Source organism: Macrobrachium nipponense, chromosome 17 (genome assembly GCF_015104395.2).
Source record: "Macrobrachium nipponense isolate FS-2020 chromosome 17, ASM1510439v2, whole genome shotgun sequence".
In the NCBI taxonomy this organism is placed as follows: Eukaryota; Metazoa; Arthropoda; class Malacostraca; order Decapoda; family Palaemonidae; genus Macrobrachium; species Macrobrachium nipponense.
Window position 1 is genome coordinate 40,468,928 of NC_087210.1, and position 17,825 is coordinate 40,486,752.

The window sequence follows — 17,825 nt, forward strand, 5'->3', positions numbered from 1 at the left end:
CGTAACGGGAGTGAAGACACGCACGATCCGCTAGTCCCTGAAACCTCAAATGGTTCGCAAAGTCTTCCTTCAGCAAACTCTTTATGGAGGATGAGATAGAGGAGTCTGAAGGTTTTTTGGCAGAGGTTTTTTTTTAAAAGGAAATGACTATATCGTACAGTACACTTTTCACCCAATGGTAGCATTGTTTATGTATGGGATTTTTCAGCATCGTGTGTGTAATTTTAAAATTTTTTCAAGTTATTAAAACCTTTTAAATGTTTTATTTATCCATAAGAACAATTTCATATTAGTAAAAATTACAGTATAGTACATAGAAAGTATTGAAAATGATTAGTATAAAAAAGTTTGACTAGGTAAGTTGCCGTTTGCCTTGGCCCTAATGGAATTTTCCCATAAGGTATGTGTTTCGAAATCTGCGAATTTCCAATTCTGCGAGGCAGTGGATTGACCAAGTTGTCACATAATTGGGGACCGTACTGTATACACAGTGGACCCCACGTATTCACGTGCTCCGGATTCGCGGATTTCTCTCGGGAGCGTTTCCCCACATTATTTGCGGAAAATTCGCACATTTGCTGTATTTTTCTATGAAAAACATCCACAAATTCCAGATTTTTCTGATTAATTTCTTCATAAAATGCACTTTATGTGATAAAACTGAAAAAAACCAAGTATGAACATTTTTAGTGGAATTTTCGAGTTTTAACTAACAAAATAGGCTATTTTTAGCGTTTTTATAGGGGTTCCAAACATTTGCGGGTTCTAACTATTCACGGTGTGTGTGTGTGTGTCTGGTACGCATCTCCCGCGAAGGGGGGACCACTGTATCTATAGATGTTTGCACATGAAATGTCAGATCATTTTTATATTTTATTGTAAGCTCATAATAAGAATGATTTAGTCATTAGAATGTGACAAACATATACAGATTATTTATTCATTAATGTTCAATGTCAATATTTGTAAATATATTTATCTTGATTTCTGTAAATAATTATAAGTTTCAATACCTTGGTTGTTTGTATTCGAAAACACCTGGGCTATGTAGCCGTTAAACTTTATAGCCCTCTTTGGATTAATATGGAACCCAGATTAGATTAAGCTACAAATGTTTTTATTTATTTTTGCCTAAAGGAAGGCAGCTGTGTGTTATCACGGTCTCAAATTATATTTAAACCATCTTCCAGAGCATAAAACATAGATGGTTGATTCATATAGGAAGGGTTTTTTATGTTGTCCTTGAAATTGAAAATGATTAGTGTAACTCATATAGGAAGGGTTTTTTATGTTGTCCTTGAAATTGAAAATGATTAGTGTAACAAGTGTCAGAAAACATTAAAAATATTTTACCTGAAAGTTAACAGAAAGAACCAAAAATGTAAAGAAGACAGTTAATGATTAACAATAACACTAGCACGGTACAGATCTCTGGTTCCAAAGCTCTTTTACCAGTCAACAGGGGAGTGACTGCCAACTGACCTGGCTTCCTGGGTTCAGGCAAGGACTAAGAGTCGGGGGCATCTCCATAAACTAATATTCCTCTAAGTCTAGTATGCATCTCTGCAAATACGGGGGCGCGGCAGCGTGCGCTGATGAATTCTGCTGACCATATTCTCACATATTGGAAAAATGGAGAGTAATGTCAACATGAAGTTATTTGACATGTCCACTAAATCAAAAAAACTCAACTCCCACACAGATGACCCTTGTCTAGGAATTGTTTATAATTCCAAACATCAAGTTCAGTATATATCACAACAGAAGCATCTCAATCCCACTGACTCATTTTCTCTTCAAAGGACTTACTTAGATTGAGATAAGAAGTTTGAAAGAAAAAACCTAATTTTGGGGGGAAAAAGTAAATAAAATATTATCAAGAAATGATTACCTCAGATCATTTTCCCTGTCTGGACGATCCTGAATTAACCAAAGGAGATCAAATCTTGATAAAAGGGCAGCTGGTAATTGAATATTCTGCTCAACAGATTTCTTTGGATTGTAGCGTCCATATGCAGGATTAGCGGCTGCAAGAATACTCACACGAGCATTCAAACTCGTCATGATACCTGCCTGAAAAACAATCAACATTAGATAAGCGTGACAAATTTTAACCAATTTGTATTTTTCATAACCAACAAACCTGAGGTCTTAACATTAGGATATACTAGCGCCAAGCTGGAAACCGCTAGAATTAATAAAAAAACTTGTGAGATCCAGGGACTACTGGCATCTGTACCAGGTCACAGGGTATTGTAGTTCCCAGAATCCCCTTGGCATCCCGTGACCTACCAGTTACTCTTCCAACCCAGTTTAGACTGTTAGAGTCCCTGTACCTGGATCTATTATCACCCCACTCTCTTCCTATTATTGAGAGGAGTGTGTTGCTACTGAAAAGTATCCTATGCTCTAAATTATCTTTACAGTATGGCTGTCTCCCTCACCTGCATCTAGTCCGTTCCAGCTCATGATGGTACTCTCCCTCTTACTGCCCATAGGAAAAGAAGTAGTTAGAAAAGTAGAGAAGAAGGAAGACCAGTCATATTCATTCTACTTTCATACCTTCATCTTAGACTAGACACTAACTGACCTGCCAGGGGTACTGGATGAGCTATACCACTTGTTGGGCAGCCACCACTGGACCCAAGGAAAAAGTGTCCAAGGATCTGTGAGCAACATCTTTTAAATAAAAGGAAGTGAAAGTTGCTTGGCTTCGCCAAATACCAGCTTTCAAAATCCCCTACACTTTCTTCTTGTTCCGTCCTGAACTCACAAAAAGCCTTCGACATCCTGGCCTGAGATGCTGCGTTCTTCTCAAGTACGCTCGTAGTACTGACAGGGCATAGCAGCATTTCTTCAGGATCACTGTCTACAAACCCATCCACTACTGAATGGTTTTGGCTATGAATTCTGGGACAAATTCGAAACCCATATACTTCCTACCTCTCGAACACTTCACCACATGCAGCTCCCCCACCCTTTTGGTTGAGGCTAGAGCCAATAGGAAGACCGCTTTCAGGGTCAAGCTTCTATCTGTGGACTGTCGCAACGGCTCGTATGGGGGTTTTGTCAGGCTACTCAGTACCATGGTCAAATACCAATATGAGGCTTTTAGTTCCTTCGGGGAACAGGACTGATCAAATCTCTTCAATAACATAGCCATTTCCCACGAAGAAGAAATGTCCACGCCTTCCATCTGCATAACCGAAGCAAGAGCAGTTCTGTATCCCTTTACAGCAGATATAGACATAAGTCTTTCTGTTCTGAGATATATCAGAAAGTCCTCTAAATGTTGATTAGTGGTTCAGAGTAGACAAGTTCCCTCTACGACACCAATCACATTACACGGACCATTTTCCTTGGTACACAGCTGCCGATAACCTGATATTTCCTGCCATCTGTGTTGCTGCTTTCTAAGAAAAGCCTCTCGCTCGTAAGAGATACCTGACAGTCTCCACCCGTAAAGTGATAGGGACTGCACAGACTGGTGGTACCTCTACACGTGTGGGTGACATAGCAGGTTATTCCATGGAGGTAACTCTCAGCCCATCTGTTAGGAGTCCCAACAGGTCCGGAAACCATTCTGCCTTCGGCCACAATGGGGCTACCAGTCATCTTGAGGTTCTGAGACTGCATCACCTTGTTCAGAACCGGACAGATTAGGCAAAATGGAGGCAATGTGTACACGTCCAGATTGTCCCAAGGGTGTTGTAGCGCATCTTCTGCTACTGTCTCTGCATCTGGGACTACTGAACAATACGCTTCCAACTTTTTGTTGTACCTGGTTGAGAATAGGTCTATGATTGGCCTTTCCCACAAGATGAACATTCTGTCCACCACTTCCTGATGCAAGGACCACTCTGTTTCTAGAATCTGGTCCCTCCGGCTCAATTTGTCTGCAACTATGTTTCTTTTTCCTGGAATATATCTGGCTCTGATGTCTACTAAGTTTTCTACAGCCCACTGATGAAGTTGAACTGTCATCAGGTGTAACTGCAGAGATACTAGGTCTCCTTGCTTGTTTACGTAAGCTACTATTGTGGTGTTGTCCAACATCAGTACCACTGATTGCCCCTTCACCCTCTCCCCGTGCTTTAACTCCAGCACATTTATATGGAGTTCTCTGTCCTTGTGATTCCACTTCTCTGAAATTATCAGCTCCTCCATGTGCGAGCCCCAACCTTTGAGTGACGCATCCGAAAACAGCAGGAGATCCGGAGAGGGTTGCTGAAGGGGAACTCCCACTGTCAGATTGTTGTCCTGCACCCACCACATTAGGTCTTTCCTAACCTCTGTCAACAAGGGAATTTGCTTGTATGGGTGATCTACCGTTGGCGACCAAAACTCCTTCATCCTCCATTGTAATGGTCGAAGGTGTAGTCTCCCGTGTGGCACCAACTTCTCCAAGGAACATAGGAAGGACTACTTGCCACTGTTTGCTGGCTGTGTTTGTTTTCCCAGAAAGGCATTCCACTTGTTTGCATTTGTCTACCCTCTGGTCTGCTAGGAACACTTTGGCTTTTATTGTGTCTATAATCATACCCAGATACACCAGCCTCTGACTGGGATCCAACTTTGACTTCTGATTTATCACAATGCCTAGGCTGTCACAAAACTGAAGTAGGGTATCCCTGTCCCTAAGTAATTTTTCTCTGGACTTTGCTATCACCAACCAGTCATCTAGGTATCTTCTTAGCCTGATCCCCTAAGCATGCACCCATGTCGACACGAGTGAATACCCTTGTAAAAACTTGGGGAGACGTTGTCAATCAGAAGCACAAGACTCTGAATTGGAAAACTTTCTCTGCAAGACTGAAGCGGAGAAATTTCCTGGAAGACTGATGGACTGGGATGTGTCCTTCAAGTCTATTGTCAGCATAAAGTCCTTGTCCCTGACTGCTGCTAGAACTGTATTTGGGGTCTTCATTCTGAATCTGGTTTTCCTTATAAACAGATTCAATGTTGACAGATCTATAACTGTCCTCCAATCTCCATAGGAGAGGTGTGGTAATGGTTGTTCTGTCAGGGGTAGGGTCACGTCGAATGGAATCAGATATCCGACAATGAGAACATCCACCACCCACTGCTCCGCTCCTAATTCCTACCACATCCTCCAATGATTTGCCAGGAACCTTCGACGACGAAGGAGTTTCATCCCTACTTTCTACTGATGAACCTGACTACCATATCCATGAAAGGCTTAGCAGAATCAACATGTGGCAAACTAGCGTCAGGGAACAAAAATTCCGAGGGATCCAATGGAGACCCAGACCTACCAGGGTTGAAATCCAAATCTGAAGGAAGCTGTCCTTGCAATTTCTTCTCCAATACCTCTACGTTAAGAGTTCCTAACTGTCTTAATCCTGCCTATTACTAACTTACTTTACCACTTACTTTCAGGGGAAAAGGGGAATTCTGCTACTGACACTGCCTGCTCAGAGAGAGAGAGAGCAGATTCTATCCTTCAGGTTTGTGGTTCTACATGGCCCCAGGCACCCAATAGGGCTGGTTCTGGAACAGGAAGGGGAGCTGAAAAGAGAACAAATAGAAATTGGTTCCCTACTACTAGAATCTCTATCCTCATTCAATTTTGCCAATAAGTTAGAAAAGAGACTTATACTTGAAGTGAGCCTATCCTCTAGTTTCCTAAAAAGCACAGTAGCTACCTTACGCTTGCTTTTGGCTGCAAGCGCCTTTCTATGCTTCAAATAGCCTTCTATCTGGTCTGTTAACCAGTCCCTACATTCATCACATCTTTGATTCAAGCTACATTGCACCTTTCTACAGCTAATACACATGAAATGTTGATCGTGTCTGAGGGTACTCATCCTCCTTTTGTAGGCCAAGCAGGACCAAGGTGCTCCCATGCCATCATTGTCTTTAGATGAAGAAGCCATGGTCAAAGGCAGAGTTCGTCAACGTCTTTTAATCAGCAAAATCCACAGTATAGTCCACAACCGTAATCCAAAACAAAGTCCAAGGCGTCAACAACAGGTCTATATAAATGATGTGGGAATCAGGCTGAGACCAAAAAGTTCACTTGCAAGCGAACAGAAAGCAATTGAAGGGGGAACCCTCTGCTGACCAGTCTCAGGCAGCAGTGTTGCCAACGATAGACAGTAACAGGGTTTACCAGTAGTGTTGGTAGTGCTGACAGTTAAAAATGTTAATAATGTGGGTAAATAGGTGGGGCTCAGTTCAGGCTGGTCAGGTGGCCAAGGCTAATTCAGGTGTTCAGGAAGTATATTGCAATAAAAGCTTTGCCTCTCATTGTTATTCAGATATATTCTGTCCTTTCAATCTTCTTTCCATTTATTTTTCTATATAAATGCACAACAACTAGTGAAGTCATTTCTGTCTACCATGATATTACTAATGAAGATTTTCTCTAGCTTTCATTCACTTGCCTCCAACTCACAAATGTTGTATGAGAAGAATTGAACACAAGGGGATTTAATACTTGCATGTTTCTTGAACAAACATTCATAACTGTCTGCAAGAGTGATCTTATTCTAACGGCTACAATAGAAATAAGTTTCATTACCTTAGCTATTGAGATTGTCTGTTGCTCCATTACTTCATGAATTGCAGTTCGATCTGCGTCTGCCATTTTATCAAATTCATCAATGCAGCATATTCCCTGATCAGCTAACACTAGTGCACCTCCTTCTAAAGTCATCTCTCCAGTCAAGGGATCCTTCATGACTGCTGCTGTCAAACCTACTCCACTTGAACCACGACCTGTAGTGTACTGACTTCTAGGGGCTAATCGATCAATGTATGACAACAACTGTGATTTTGCAACACCTGGATCACCCATGAGACAAATATTAATGCTGCCACGAATCTTCATGCCATTTGGATTGCAGTCAACACCACCAACAAGCAGCAATAGCAAAGCTTTCTTAATGTCTTCATGGCCATATATCTCAGGAGCAATTGATGTAGCCAATTTATCATAAAAGTTTTCCTCAGCAATCTGTTTTATCTCATCATCTGTAAGCTCTTCTGATCCAAGTTCATCATCTTCAGTTTTATTCATTTTAACAATATTCTGGAAAAAAAAAATTTGCATTTAGTTGTGCATGTCTAATATGTCACAATTAACAGTTAAAAATGCATAAAATCTAAAATTATGATGCATTACAAGCCTACCATGCAAGTGCTCATTAAGGCCTTAACCGACAAACGGGCTTCAGGTTCACGTATTTTTGTTTTTGAAACCTCAACTCGACATCTTGGTAATTGTATGCCTATTACATTTTACTGTACCCTTTTGCTTGTCATCATCCTTAAATCTTAAAAATCCTGTAATACTGTGTGTGTACCGATTTAACTTTTACTTACAATTTTATAAATAAACAGGTAACCAGGTCTCCGCCAATACTTTTATTTTTCCCTCAGTGGCCTAGTGCAACATATTTACATACTATTATTTTTTCATTATTAACATGGGTTTAACCAAACCACTGAGTTAACATGCTTACCTCGTTGTGTTTATCAGGGTTTGTTCTTGGTTATCATATTTAGTATACATATTGCCACTCTTTGAAAACTTAATAATGAATGAACTGAAAATGATGACAAATATTTGTTCCTCATAAAAATGTACATCCTTTGTTGATAGTAGGAACAGCACTAAAAATAAGTTTCATCATTGTTCTGCAATCAGGGATTGGGTTGTGGATATTCATCAACCATGGGTAGGATGAACATGACCAATTCCAAGAAGGAATATTACTTCAATTAAATAAACAACACAATCAAATTGCTGGAATAGAGTTACTTACTTATGTTAGAGCAACTGAAGTATTCTTACCAATAATATCACAAATTTCCTTATACAACACTAATGAAATTTTGCAGTTTGTACATTTCAGTACCACTGAAATACTCTTATTCACTGCTATTCTTTGAAACTAGCTAACAAGTTACTATTACAATACAGGAAACAAAAAAAGGCCCTTACATGTGCCTCGAGAAAAGTGTCTGAAAGAAGCCCCTGAACCATTGCTTTGAAACCATGACGTAACAATGGCATGAATACTCCTGTAACTGCAACATGATCTCCAGGTTGACAAAGACGAGTCTGTTCTCCACGGCACATGACAGTTAAGGAACGGGGAATATTTCCAACAGGTACCTAGAGTATGATGAAAACGATAAAGTAAGACAGCAATGAAATGCTTTGCTAAATTATCTACTTAGCATTTAAAGAATAAGAATCACATCTTTATTAAGATTTAAAAGATTTTTCCCATTTCAGTTTTATTCAAATATACCCACCCGTATGCTTTACTTTAGCATAAACTCAAGATAAGCAGAAAGACTTGTGTCCATGATATACTACAAGAGTTACCTGATCAGAATGTTCTTGTACTTTCAGTTCTTGAAATTTAATGAATTTAGAGCCTCTTGTCTGTAAAAATAAACGTCCACCAGATTTATTCACTCGGCAGTCTTCACTTGGACACAGAAGTTGCGGCATAAAGTTTGAAGACTGGATCTGCATGAAAAACAGCAATGTGAAAAATTAAGATATGTTTGTTTACCAATTTGGTAAATATAGCAAATAATAAATTAATTTGTTAAATATATACAGAAACTTAGATACTTTTATATTTAAAGTAAAAAAGAATGCATAATATAATCATTCTAATGATTCACTTGCCTGAAATATTAATTACTGACCCTTCAAAGTGGTTAGATGTAGAATCATGATTTCTCTAATTTTTTTTTTTAAGAATCCAATTTTAATAAAACAAGAATGGTCCCAATAAGATTGATCTATTTGCACAACCCTACAATCCTAATTACAGGCAGCCCCCAGTTAACGGCAGGGGTTCCATTCCTCGGGCCGGTTGCTAAGCGACAATAGTTTCTAACCAAAATTCAAAAGTCTACAGGCATCACAATCCACCTTACAGTGCCTAGACTTGTTTATGTCTCAGACAGTGACATGGCCAGATATTTTGCCCTAGTAATATGTAATAACTCTTTCATGAAAATGCAGAATTTCATTTGCCTAATCATTTACTATGGTCTGCCTGGTAGCTCTACAATTTTTAATGTCAGATTCAATTAACTTACTGGTAAATCTTGACCTAGTAAGAGAGAGAGAGAAAGTCACCTTTTTCAGACTCCTAACGTTTCCTCCATCTCTTTATTTGTCATATCTTCTAGTTAAATAAGTTAAAAAAGCAAAAGAGAATGATAAAAATATCATTAGTAATGTTATAATCGTTGCTTTGACACTGCAGCCATAAACACCTGAACAACAGTTGTTTTGGTAAGACAACTGAAGCGAATCTGGTAATAAAGTTTTGCTTGCATTTCAGCTATCGTACAATAGTAAAAAAATTACTGTAGTTATGTTACAAATGATGTTAAGTAGAACAGGACTTAAATATTTTTGCATTATACCTTTATTTGGTATGGAGAAAATATTGGCAGGGAAATATAGTACTACTAAATTTAAACTGCAGTTGTAGCTGAAAACAAAATGTTCACACTGCTAATGACTAAATTGTCGTGCACCAGCAACATGGATGCAACTCTACCACAAATAAGTGGAGAAAAAAGTATAATAAAAAAATACTAGCCATGGAAGAACACATTTTACTGTTGTTTTCATGCCGATAACAAATAAATACGTAAATAGCACATTATTATGAAATATAATGAAAATAACAAACTTAATCAGTTTTTTTGCACAAAATAATATCCATCTATTTAAAAAAAAAAATATATACATATATAAAAAAAAATAAAAAAATCAAGTTCACAACAAGACGTTCATATTTAAGTAATATTTCAACTCGGAAGCACTTCACCTAATGAAAAATAACCTATTTATGCTAAATAGAAGCAAGGAAATCACCCTGGTTGAGTAGGGCGAAATAACCCTGCCTCTGTCCTCAGCTGATTTTTGCAAACCAAAACAGATTGCTTTAGTTGTATTTTATAATACTATATGTAATAAAATTATCAAACAGGCGGATAACAAGGGTTTACTGTAATTGGCTCCTTCCAGCCAAAAGTTGTCGTCATGGAGAGAGAGAGCGAGAAAGAAGGGGGGGTGAACTGAGTATATACCTTAAACTAAAATGCTTATAACTGCTTACTTTAATATTAAAACATTTTCATATACTGTATATGCACACATATAAGGAGACCTTTTAACCTTAAAAAATCTCCCCAAAATGGGGGGTCATCTTATACAGTGAGTATAAAAGCAAACCATAAATCCTGCTGAGATTTTCAATGATAGGCTAACTCCTGAAGAGCCGATAGTTGTGCCAATAGTTAACTACCATCACAACTATTGACACTATAAATAAAGCAACTGTAAATACCCTGGACAATTACCATAATTAGACGTTAGGATAAGCGAGCTCTCACTCTGTCACTAGTGCATGATCTCTATCCGTAATTCAAACGACAGAAAAGCTCTATAAACTTAAAATATTTTCTGGAGAAAATGATAATTTGCAAAAGTTAACCACACTACAGAATGTAAACATTATCATCATATGCCATTTGTATTTGACTATTGTTTACATTCAGAAAATCTCAGCTGATTGGGTATTATTGATATCTTCATTACCATTAGCTGCTAGAAGAGATGTAATTCAGATAATTTTTCATGTGAACTAACAGTTTGATCTAAATTGTGCACAACATTTGATTGTATAAGCATTAAGTGTGATTTCGCAAGTTCCCGGCATAACTTTCACCTGCTCCGTTATTCATTTTATTCAGCCTCAGCTGTAACCTGCAGCTTCAATTTACTGTTCTTCTTTCTTCAGATCTCCACTGCTTGAAGAATGAGGAAAAATTTATTTTATTTTCACTTTTGGAAGCTATCATTGAGAATTGGCAGGTTTTAACAATGTGACAACTTCATTGTGACTCTTAATATAAAACTCTTGATACAGAATATGACTCTGTAATCAGCAGTTTCTTGATTCTGTTGTTTATGTTGGTATAGGTTTACAATGGCTTCATCCATAATTCTAAAACCCAGAATTTCTGAGTGGAGGATGGAGCATCATCATAAGTATTATGGTGAAAGAAAGACTGTTTCCTTGGTTAAGTTGTTACATTGATATATCCATTAGCAAGAGTCAAATAATGGTTGTGTATTAAGAATAATGATCATTTTAATAAAACTGTTGTTTTACTGTATCTAATCATATTGCATGTATTATCATATTATTGTTATAATATGAACAGAGCAATCTGCCATTTACATTCTGGCTTTGTTTACATTCTTAAAATATCAGCCAATTTAATTTTACAGATATCCTCACTTGTCTTTACTTGCCAAATGGAACTTAATTCAGATACGTTTCTTTCATAAAATATAAAAGCTGGGTTTAAACATTGCAGTTAATTGATTCATAAATAGTAAATTCAATAAAGTACATGCGTGTTTTTGCCAGTTTCAGACAGTGCTTGTGCCTCCAAAACATGAAGTTGGCAATCAGCTGTTTCTCGATTTTGTTGTTTGTCACCTGGTACAGGTTTACAAGGGCCTTATCGTAATTCTAATTACAGTCATCTTATATTTTTACCATTAAAAATGTATGGCTGACAACTTGTGAAAACTAATCAAGTTACCCATGAGAGAGAGAGAGAGAGAGAGAGAGAGAGAGAGAGAGAGAGAGAGAGAGAGAGAGAAAGGGGGTCCATAGGTCTGCATGAGGTATACACTGCTGATAGATCTGGAGGGGTTCCAAGGCTGAAAGGGACAAGCAACCGACAGGGCAGGAGCAGAAGCGATTAGTGGAAAAATACAACTCGCATATATCAAAGCATCCTGTTACAAGTTTTGTCATTTTAGCTAATAGCATTTTGTCATGGAGAGAGAGAGAGAGAGAGAGAGAGAGAGAGAGAAGAGAGAGAGAGAGAGAGAGAGAGAGACTGTTGCCCCAGTTAGGTTGTTAACACTGACAGATATCCATTAGCAAAAGTTGAATAGTTTATATTGAGAATAATGATAATTTTAATAAAACCCGTTTTACTTTATCTAACCATACTGCATGAATTATTACCATATCAAATTATACTCTGAACAGAGCAATCTACCATTTGCATTTTGGTTTTATTTACATTCTTAAAATAATCAGCTGACTTCATTTTACCAATACAATCACTGTCCTAGTTGCTGAATGGAACTTAATTTACAAAAGAAAACTGGGTTTAAGAATTGCAGCTACTTTATTTATAAACATAGGGAATTAAATGAAATACTATACATATGTGTGTTTTGGTCAGTTCTTTTGCTTCCCAAATATTTTGCAGTCTGCTCATTATTCGTAGTTCCCAGATGTGCTTGACTTACAATCCTTATTTTTTTCCAATGGCAATATTTTATTGGAAGTGTTTCATAATCCAACTAAAGGACTTTGTGATATTGATAGTTCCCCAGTTATCCTTAATATCAGGATTCTTTCCTATTTTAAAAGGAATATATTTATGGGGATCTACTTCCCATGGGTATTACTCTGTTGATAATGACTTCACATTCATAAAGCATAAAGAGGCTATGGAAAGTGCTCCTATTTTACAAGGATATCTTATGAGAGAGAGAGAGAGAGAGAGAGAGAGAGAGAGAGAGAGAGAGAGAGAGAGAGAGAGAGAGAGAGAGAGAGAGAGAGAGAGAAAATCAATATTGAAAGATATTTGTAACTGATTTTGCATATGGTATTCCAATAGACTCTATATGATGGTTTACTTACATCTGCTCAAGCCACTAACTGGCGACGTAACTCAGGCAATTTTTCTTAAGTTTCTGATGACAGACAAAATTTGGCTTATTTTTAATATTTTACTAATTTGCTATAATAATTACTCTTGATTTTCCATGTTTTATTATTAGCAACAATATTTGGGCCTATCCCATACAGTACATACTACATACCTAGCCTAGCCAATGGCACTCGGTCAACCACCAGTAGTATGGCCACATTGGACTTATATAGGCCAGTTATTTTGATCCAGTATAAACAAGCAGCCCCATGTGAGCATAATTTTGGTTTTACAGGGCTTGTTCAATATATTCATAACTGTGTTTTACCTTCCATAGGGTTTATAGCACCACTGTCTGGTTATCGGTGGCTTAGGCTAAGTGCCAAGACCCCTCATAAAATACAAACAACGAACGTGCAGCTTTTCCTTGGCTTTTTTAAAAGTTATCCTTTACTTTGCTGTATCCAATATTAAATTAAGTAGCCTTAAATTACTTTGTATCATAAAATCTACAAGCAACCCGATCATGCTTTGGTTTGGAAAAACAAGCTGAAGGCAGAGTAAGATTATTTTGTTGTATTTAACTCAATTCAGAGCAATTTTCTTGCTTCTATTTAGCCAAAATTAATCTTTAGAAACTCTGTTCATATGTGAGAAGGTTATTTTTTTTGTTATATGAAGTGTTTTTAAGGTGAAAATTGACTTAAATACATGAACTACTTAGTTATTTTTTTTTAATAGATGGCGGTGTTCTGGTTAACGGTACTTTGCCTAAACACCGAGACCCCCTCATAAAATACAAATATAACGATTATGCATTTTTTCCTTAGCGCTTCTAAAAGTTATGATTTACTTAACTGTATCCAATAATATTGTATGTAGTTATCATATTAACCCTCTTACGCCAAAGCGGTAAAAAAAAAATTGTCTCCCGTGTGCCGGAGGAGTTTCAGAGTGAGCGCGGACGCGGAAAAAATATTTTTTTCAAAAAATCACAGCGCGCTTAGTTTTCAAGATTAAGAGTTCATTTTTGGCTCCTTTTTTTTTGTCATTGGCTGAAGTTTAGTATGCAACCATCAGAAATGAAAAAAATTATCATTATCATATATAAATATTGCGATATATGATAGCGCAAAAACAAAATTTCATATATAATTGTATTCAAATAGCGCTGTGCGCAAAACGGTTAAAGGTAACAAGTTAATTTTTTTTCGTTGTAATGTACACTAAATTGCGATCATTTTGGTATATAGGCAGTCCCCGAGTTACGACGGGGGTTCCGTTCTTGGGACGCGTCGTAAGCCGAAAATCGTCGTAAGCCGGAACGACGCTTGGAAATATGTCTTAAACTAATAAAAAGTTATAAAAACCTTACTTGTAATCCTTTGGTTACACTACACGTTGTTTCCTGTAGTTTTATGTACAACCTGGAGTTATTTTCATAAAAGAATGCTGGTTCTTGAAGGTAAAAACTATTGTAATTCTCTGGTGACACTACATTCTTGAAGTTTTATGTACAACCTGGAGATTTTGCCAAATCTTGAGGGCTACAAGAACAGCTGATTACTATTTACGTATCATAAAGACTAATTAAAGTAAACGTATCTTTAAATAGGCTTATATATTAGTATCAACAAAACATTTCCTGCCATGAGTCAGAGGCCGTTCTCTCTCTCTCTCTCTCTCTCTCTCTCTCTCTCTCTCTGATCAAATTACACTGGAACCTTGACATACGATTGCCCTAATATACGAATGTTTTGAGATACAACAGAAAATTTGCGAAAATATAAGCTTTGATATACAACGAAATATTTGAGATACGATTTTGCGATGAGTGTTAGTTGTATAGGCGACCGATAAATGGCGTTCAGTCTGTTTTTTGTTGGTGCTGCATGTTAACACGTCGTTGTTTAGTTCGTTGTATTTGCGAACTATTTTTCGTGTTATTTTGTCTATTTTATTATTAACCATGGGTCTCAAAGCTAAAGACAAAGCAGGTGATAATTAAAAACCCAAGAATATTATTTCGATGGAAGCAAAACATGAAATTATAGCAAAGCATGAACGTGGCATTCGTATCGTCGATTTGGCAAATGAGTATGGTCGAAATCCTTCTACAATATCCATGATCATCAAGCAGAAGAAAGCTATAAAAACCTTCCAAAGGCATCACCATTATTTCTAAATAAATAAAAATTAGTTTAGCAATGTTATTTCATTTGTGTTTATTACGTAGTTATTAGTGTACATACGTAAATAAAAAAAGAACAAATCGTTCCCTGCCACCCTTCCCTACCTCCTCCCCCTGCTGGCCTCATGTCATCTTTCGTTGTGGTAAGTAAAATTCCTTTCTTTTTTTAATTGATTTTATTAACATTTATTATCATTTATCACATTGCTATGTTATTTTATCATTATGTGTGTTATTACTCATTTATTTGTGTATAAATTGTGTATATTATATGTAATTTAGCTGTGTTTAGGTGTGGTTTCATAGCGCTAGAACGGATTAATACATATTACATTATTTTTAATGGGAAAAAATGCTTTGAGATACAACTGTTTTGATATACGATTAAATTCGTATGTCAAGGTTCCAGTTACTGGATAATGTCTCTCTTTGGATACTTCAATTTTGCCAAATCTTGAGGGCTACAAGAACAGTTGATTACTATTTACGTATCATATAGACTAATTTAAAGTAAACGTATCTTTAAATATGCTTATATTATTAGTATCAACAAAACATTTACTGGCATGAGTCAGAGGCCGTTTAATGAAACGAACACTTCTCTGTTCTTAACTCGGAGCGTCGGAAGACGCCTCTCTCTCTCTCTCTATCTCTCTCTGATCAAATTACTGGATAATGTCTCTCTTTGGATACTTGGAATTTGCGTTGTAATCTAACCAGAAACTTCGTTTTGTTATTATTACTGGAAACAAGCAATGATTTTTTCATTATTTGCACTTTTGGACTGTTATATGTAAACTTTGCGCACCGCAAGCTAGTATGTATTCATTCGCTCGGAAACTAGTTCCGCATATGAGGCGTCACTAAAAAACATCGAAAAATACGACATAAAGTGTCGAAAATCATCATAACCTCAAAATTTTTTTTGTAATCTAACCAGAAACTTTTTTTTATTAATATACTGTGCTAAACTATAAAGGATTTTTATCATAGTATGCGTTTTTTAAAAGCGTCGTTAACTTGGAGCGTCGGAAGCGTCAGCGTCGTAACCTCGGAACAAGCGTTGTAACCCAGGACGGATTTTTCCATTGAATATTTAAGAAAAAGCGTCGTAACCTCGGAACGTCGTAAGCCGGAACCGTCGTAACCCGGGGACCGCCTGTATAACACATTGTAAAACGATAAAAGCAACACAGAGAAAATATTATCACAAAATAATGCATGAATTCGTAACGCGCGGACATAAATATTTTTTTCAAAAATTCACCATAAATCTAAATATTGTCCTAGAGACTTCCAATTTCTTTCAAAATGAAGACAAATGATTGAATATTACTATACTGTAAGAGTATTAGCTTACAATTGCAGTTTTCGACCATATCTGACGAGTTAAAGTTGACCGAATGTCAAATTTTTTTATATATTTTTTATATGCAATTATTTCGGAAATAAGAAAACCTACAACCTTCAAATATTTTTCGTTTTATTTTACATGAAATTGCGCACATTTTCATATATAAAACTCTATGAAATGCCTAATATGAAACGGAGCAAATATTCCGAGAATGGTACATACGCATTTCGGAGATTTGTGGCGGAGAATCAGCACGCGGAGGGAAGGAAAGATTTTTTTTAAAATTCACCATAAATCTAAATATTTTGCTAGAGACTTCGAATTTGTTTCAAGACGAAGATAAATGACTGAATATTACTAGACAGTAAGAGTTTTAGCTTACAATTGCATTTTTCGACCATTTCGGTAGAGTCAAAGTTGACCGAACGTGGTTTTTTTTTATTTATCGTGATTTATATGCAAATATTTCAAAAATGGGAAAAGCTACAACCTTCAATTATTTTTAGTTGTATTCTACATGAAATTGCGCACATTTTCATATATAAAACTTTATGTAACGGCTAATTTAAAATGGTGCAAACATTACCACAATCGCACGTATGATTTTTTCGGAAGAGTTACCGCACGGACGTAAAGAAAATGTTATTTTTTTCATAAATTCACCATAAATCAAAATATTGTGCTAGAGACTTCCAATTTGTTGCAAAATGAAGGTAAGTGCTTGAATATTACTAGAATATAAGCGTTTTAGCTTACAATTGCGTTTTTCGACCATTTCGGTTAGAGTCAAAGTTGACCGAAGGTGAAATTTTGGCAATTATCGTTATTTATATGAAAATATCTCAAAACTGATAAAAGCTACAACCATGGGTTGTTTTTAGTTGTATTGTGCATGATATTGCGCACATTTCCATATATAAAACTTTATATAACAGCTAATTTTAAAATGGTGCAAACATTACCAAAATCGCATGTATGATTTTTTTCGGAAGAGTTACCGCGCGGACGTAAGGAAAATGTTTTTTCATAAATTCACCATAAATCGAAATATTGTGCTAGAGACTTCCAATTAGTTGCAAAATTAAGGTAAATGATTGAATATTACTAAAATATAAGAGTTTTAGCTTACAATTGCGTTTTTCGACCATTTCGGTAGAGTCAAAGTTGACCGAAGGTTGAAATTTTGGCAATTATCGTTATTTATATGAAAATATCTCAAAACTGATAAAAGCTACAATCATGAGTATTTTATTGTTGTATCCTACATAAAAATGAGCACATTTTCATATATAATACTTCATGTAACGGCTAATTTACAATGGTACAAAATTATGTCAAAGTGACGAAATAATTTCCGAGATGTGTCACATATGCTTTTTAGTGCGGCAAGAAAGAAATTCACGCTTGCGTAACGATTGTAAACAAAACAACACCTTGATCCGTGAACTCCCAGCATCCCCCAAGGCGCGATTCAAAAGTTTTAGGCTGGTAGGCCTATAAGTATTTTTCCACGAATTTTTAAAAAAA

The 17,825-nt window shown here is 36.5% G+C and overlaps 1 protein-coding gene across 2 annotated transcripts in view; it reads right to left on the reverse strand.

Moving 5' to 3' along the window:
* LOC135196195 (DNA replication licensing factor mcm7-B-like) overlaps positions 1-17,825 on the reverse strand; it is a 167,857-nt gene that overhangs the window by 45,167 nt on the left and 104,865 nt on the right. For both annotated transcript variants that reach the window (XM_064222794.1, XM_064222795.1), the window contains exons 6-9: positions 8,360-8,506; positions 7,970-8,143; positions 6,545-7,054; positions 1,892-2,073 (exon numbers count right to left, since the gene is read on the reverse strand). In XM_064222794.1, coding sequence (XP_064078864.1) covers positions 1,892-2,073; positions 6,545-7,054; positions 7,970-8,143; positions 8,360-8,506 — 1,013 coding nt within the window. The remainder of the gene's footprint in view (positions 1-1,891; positions 2,074-6,544; positions 7,055-7,969; positions 8,144-8,359; positions 8,507-17,825) is intronic.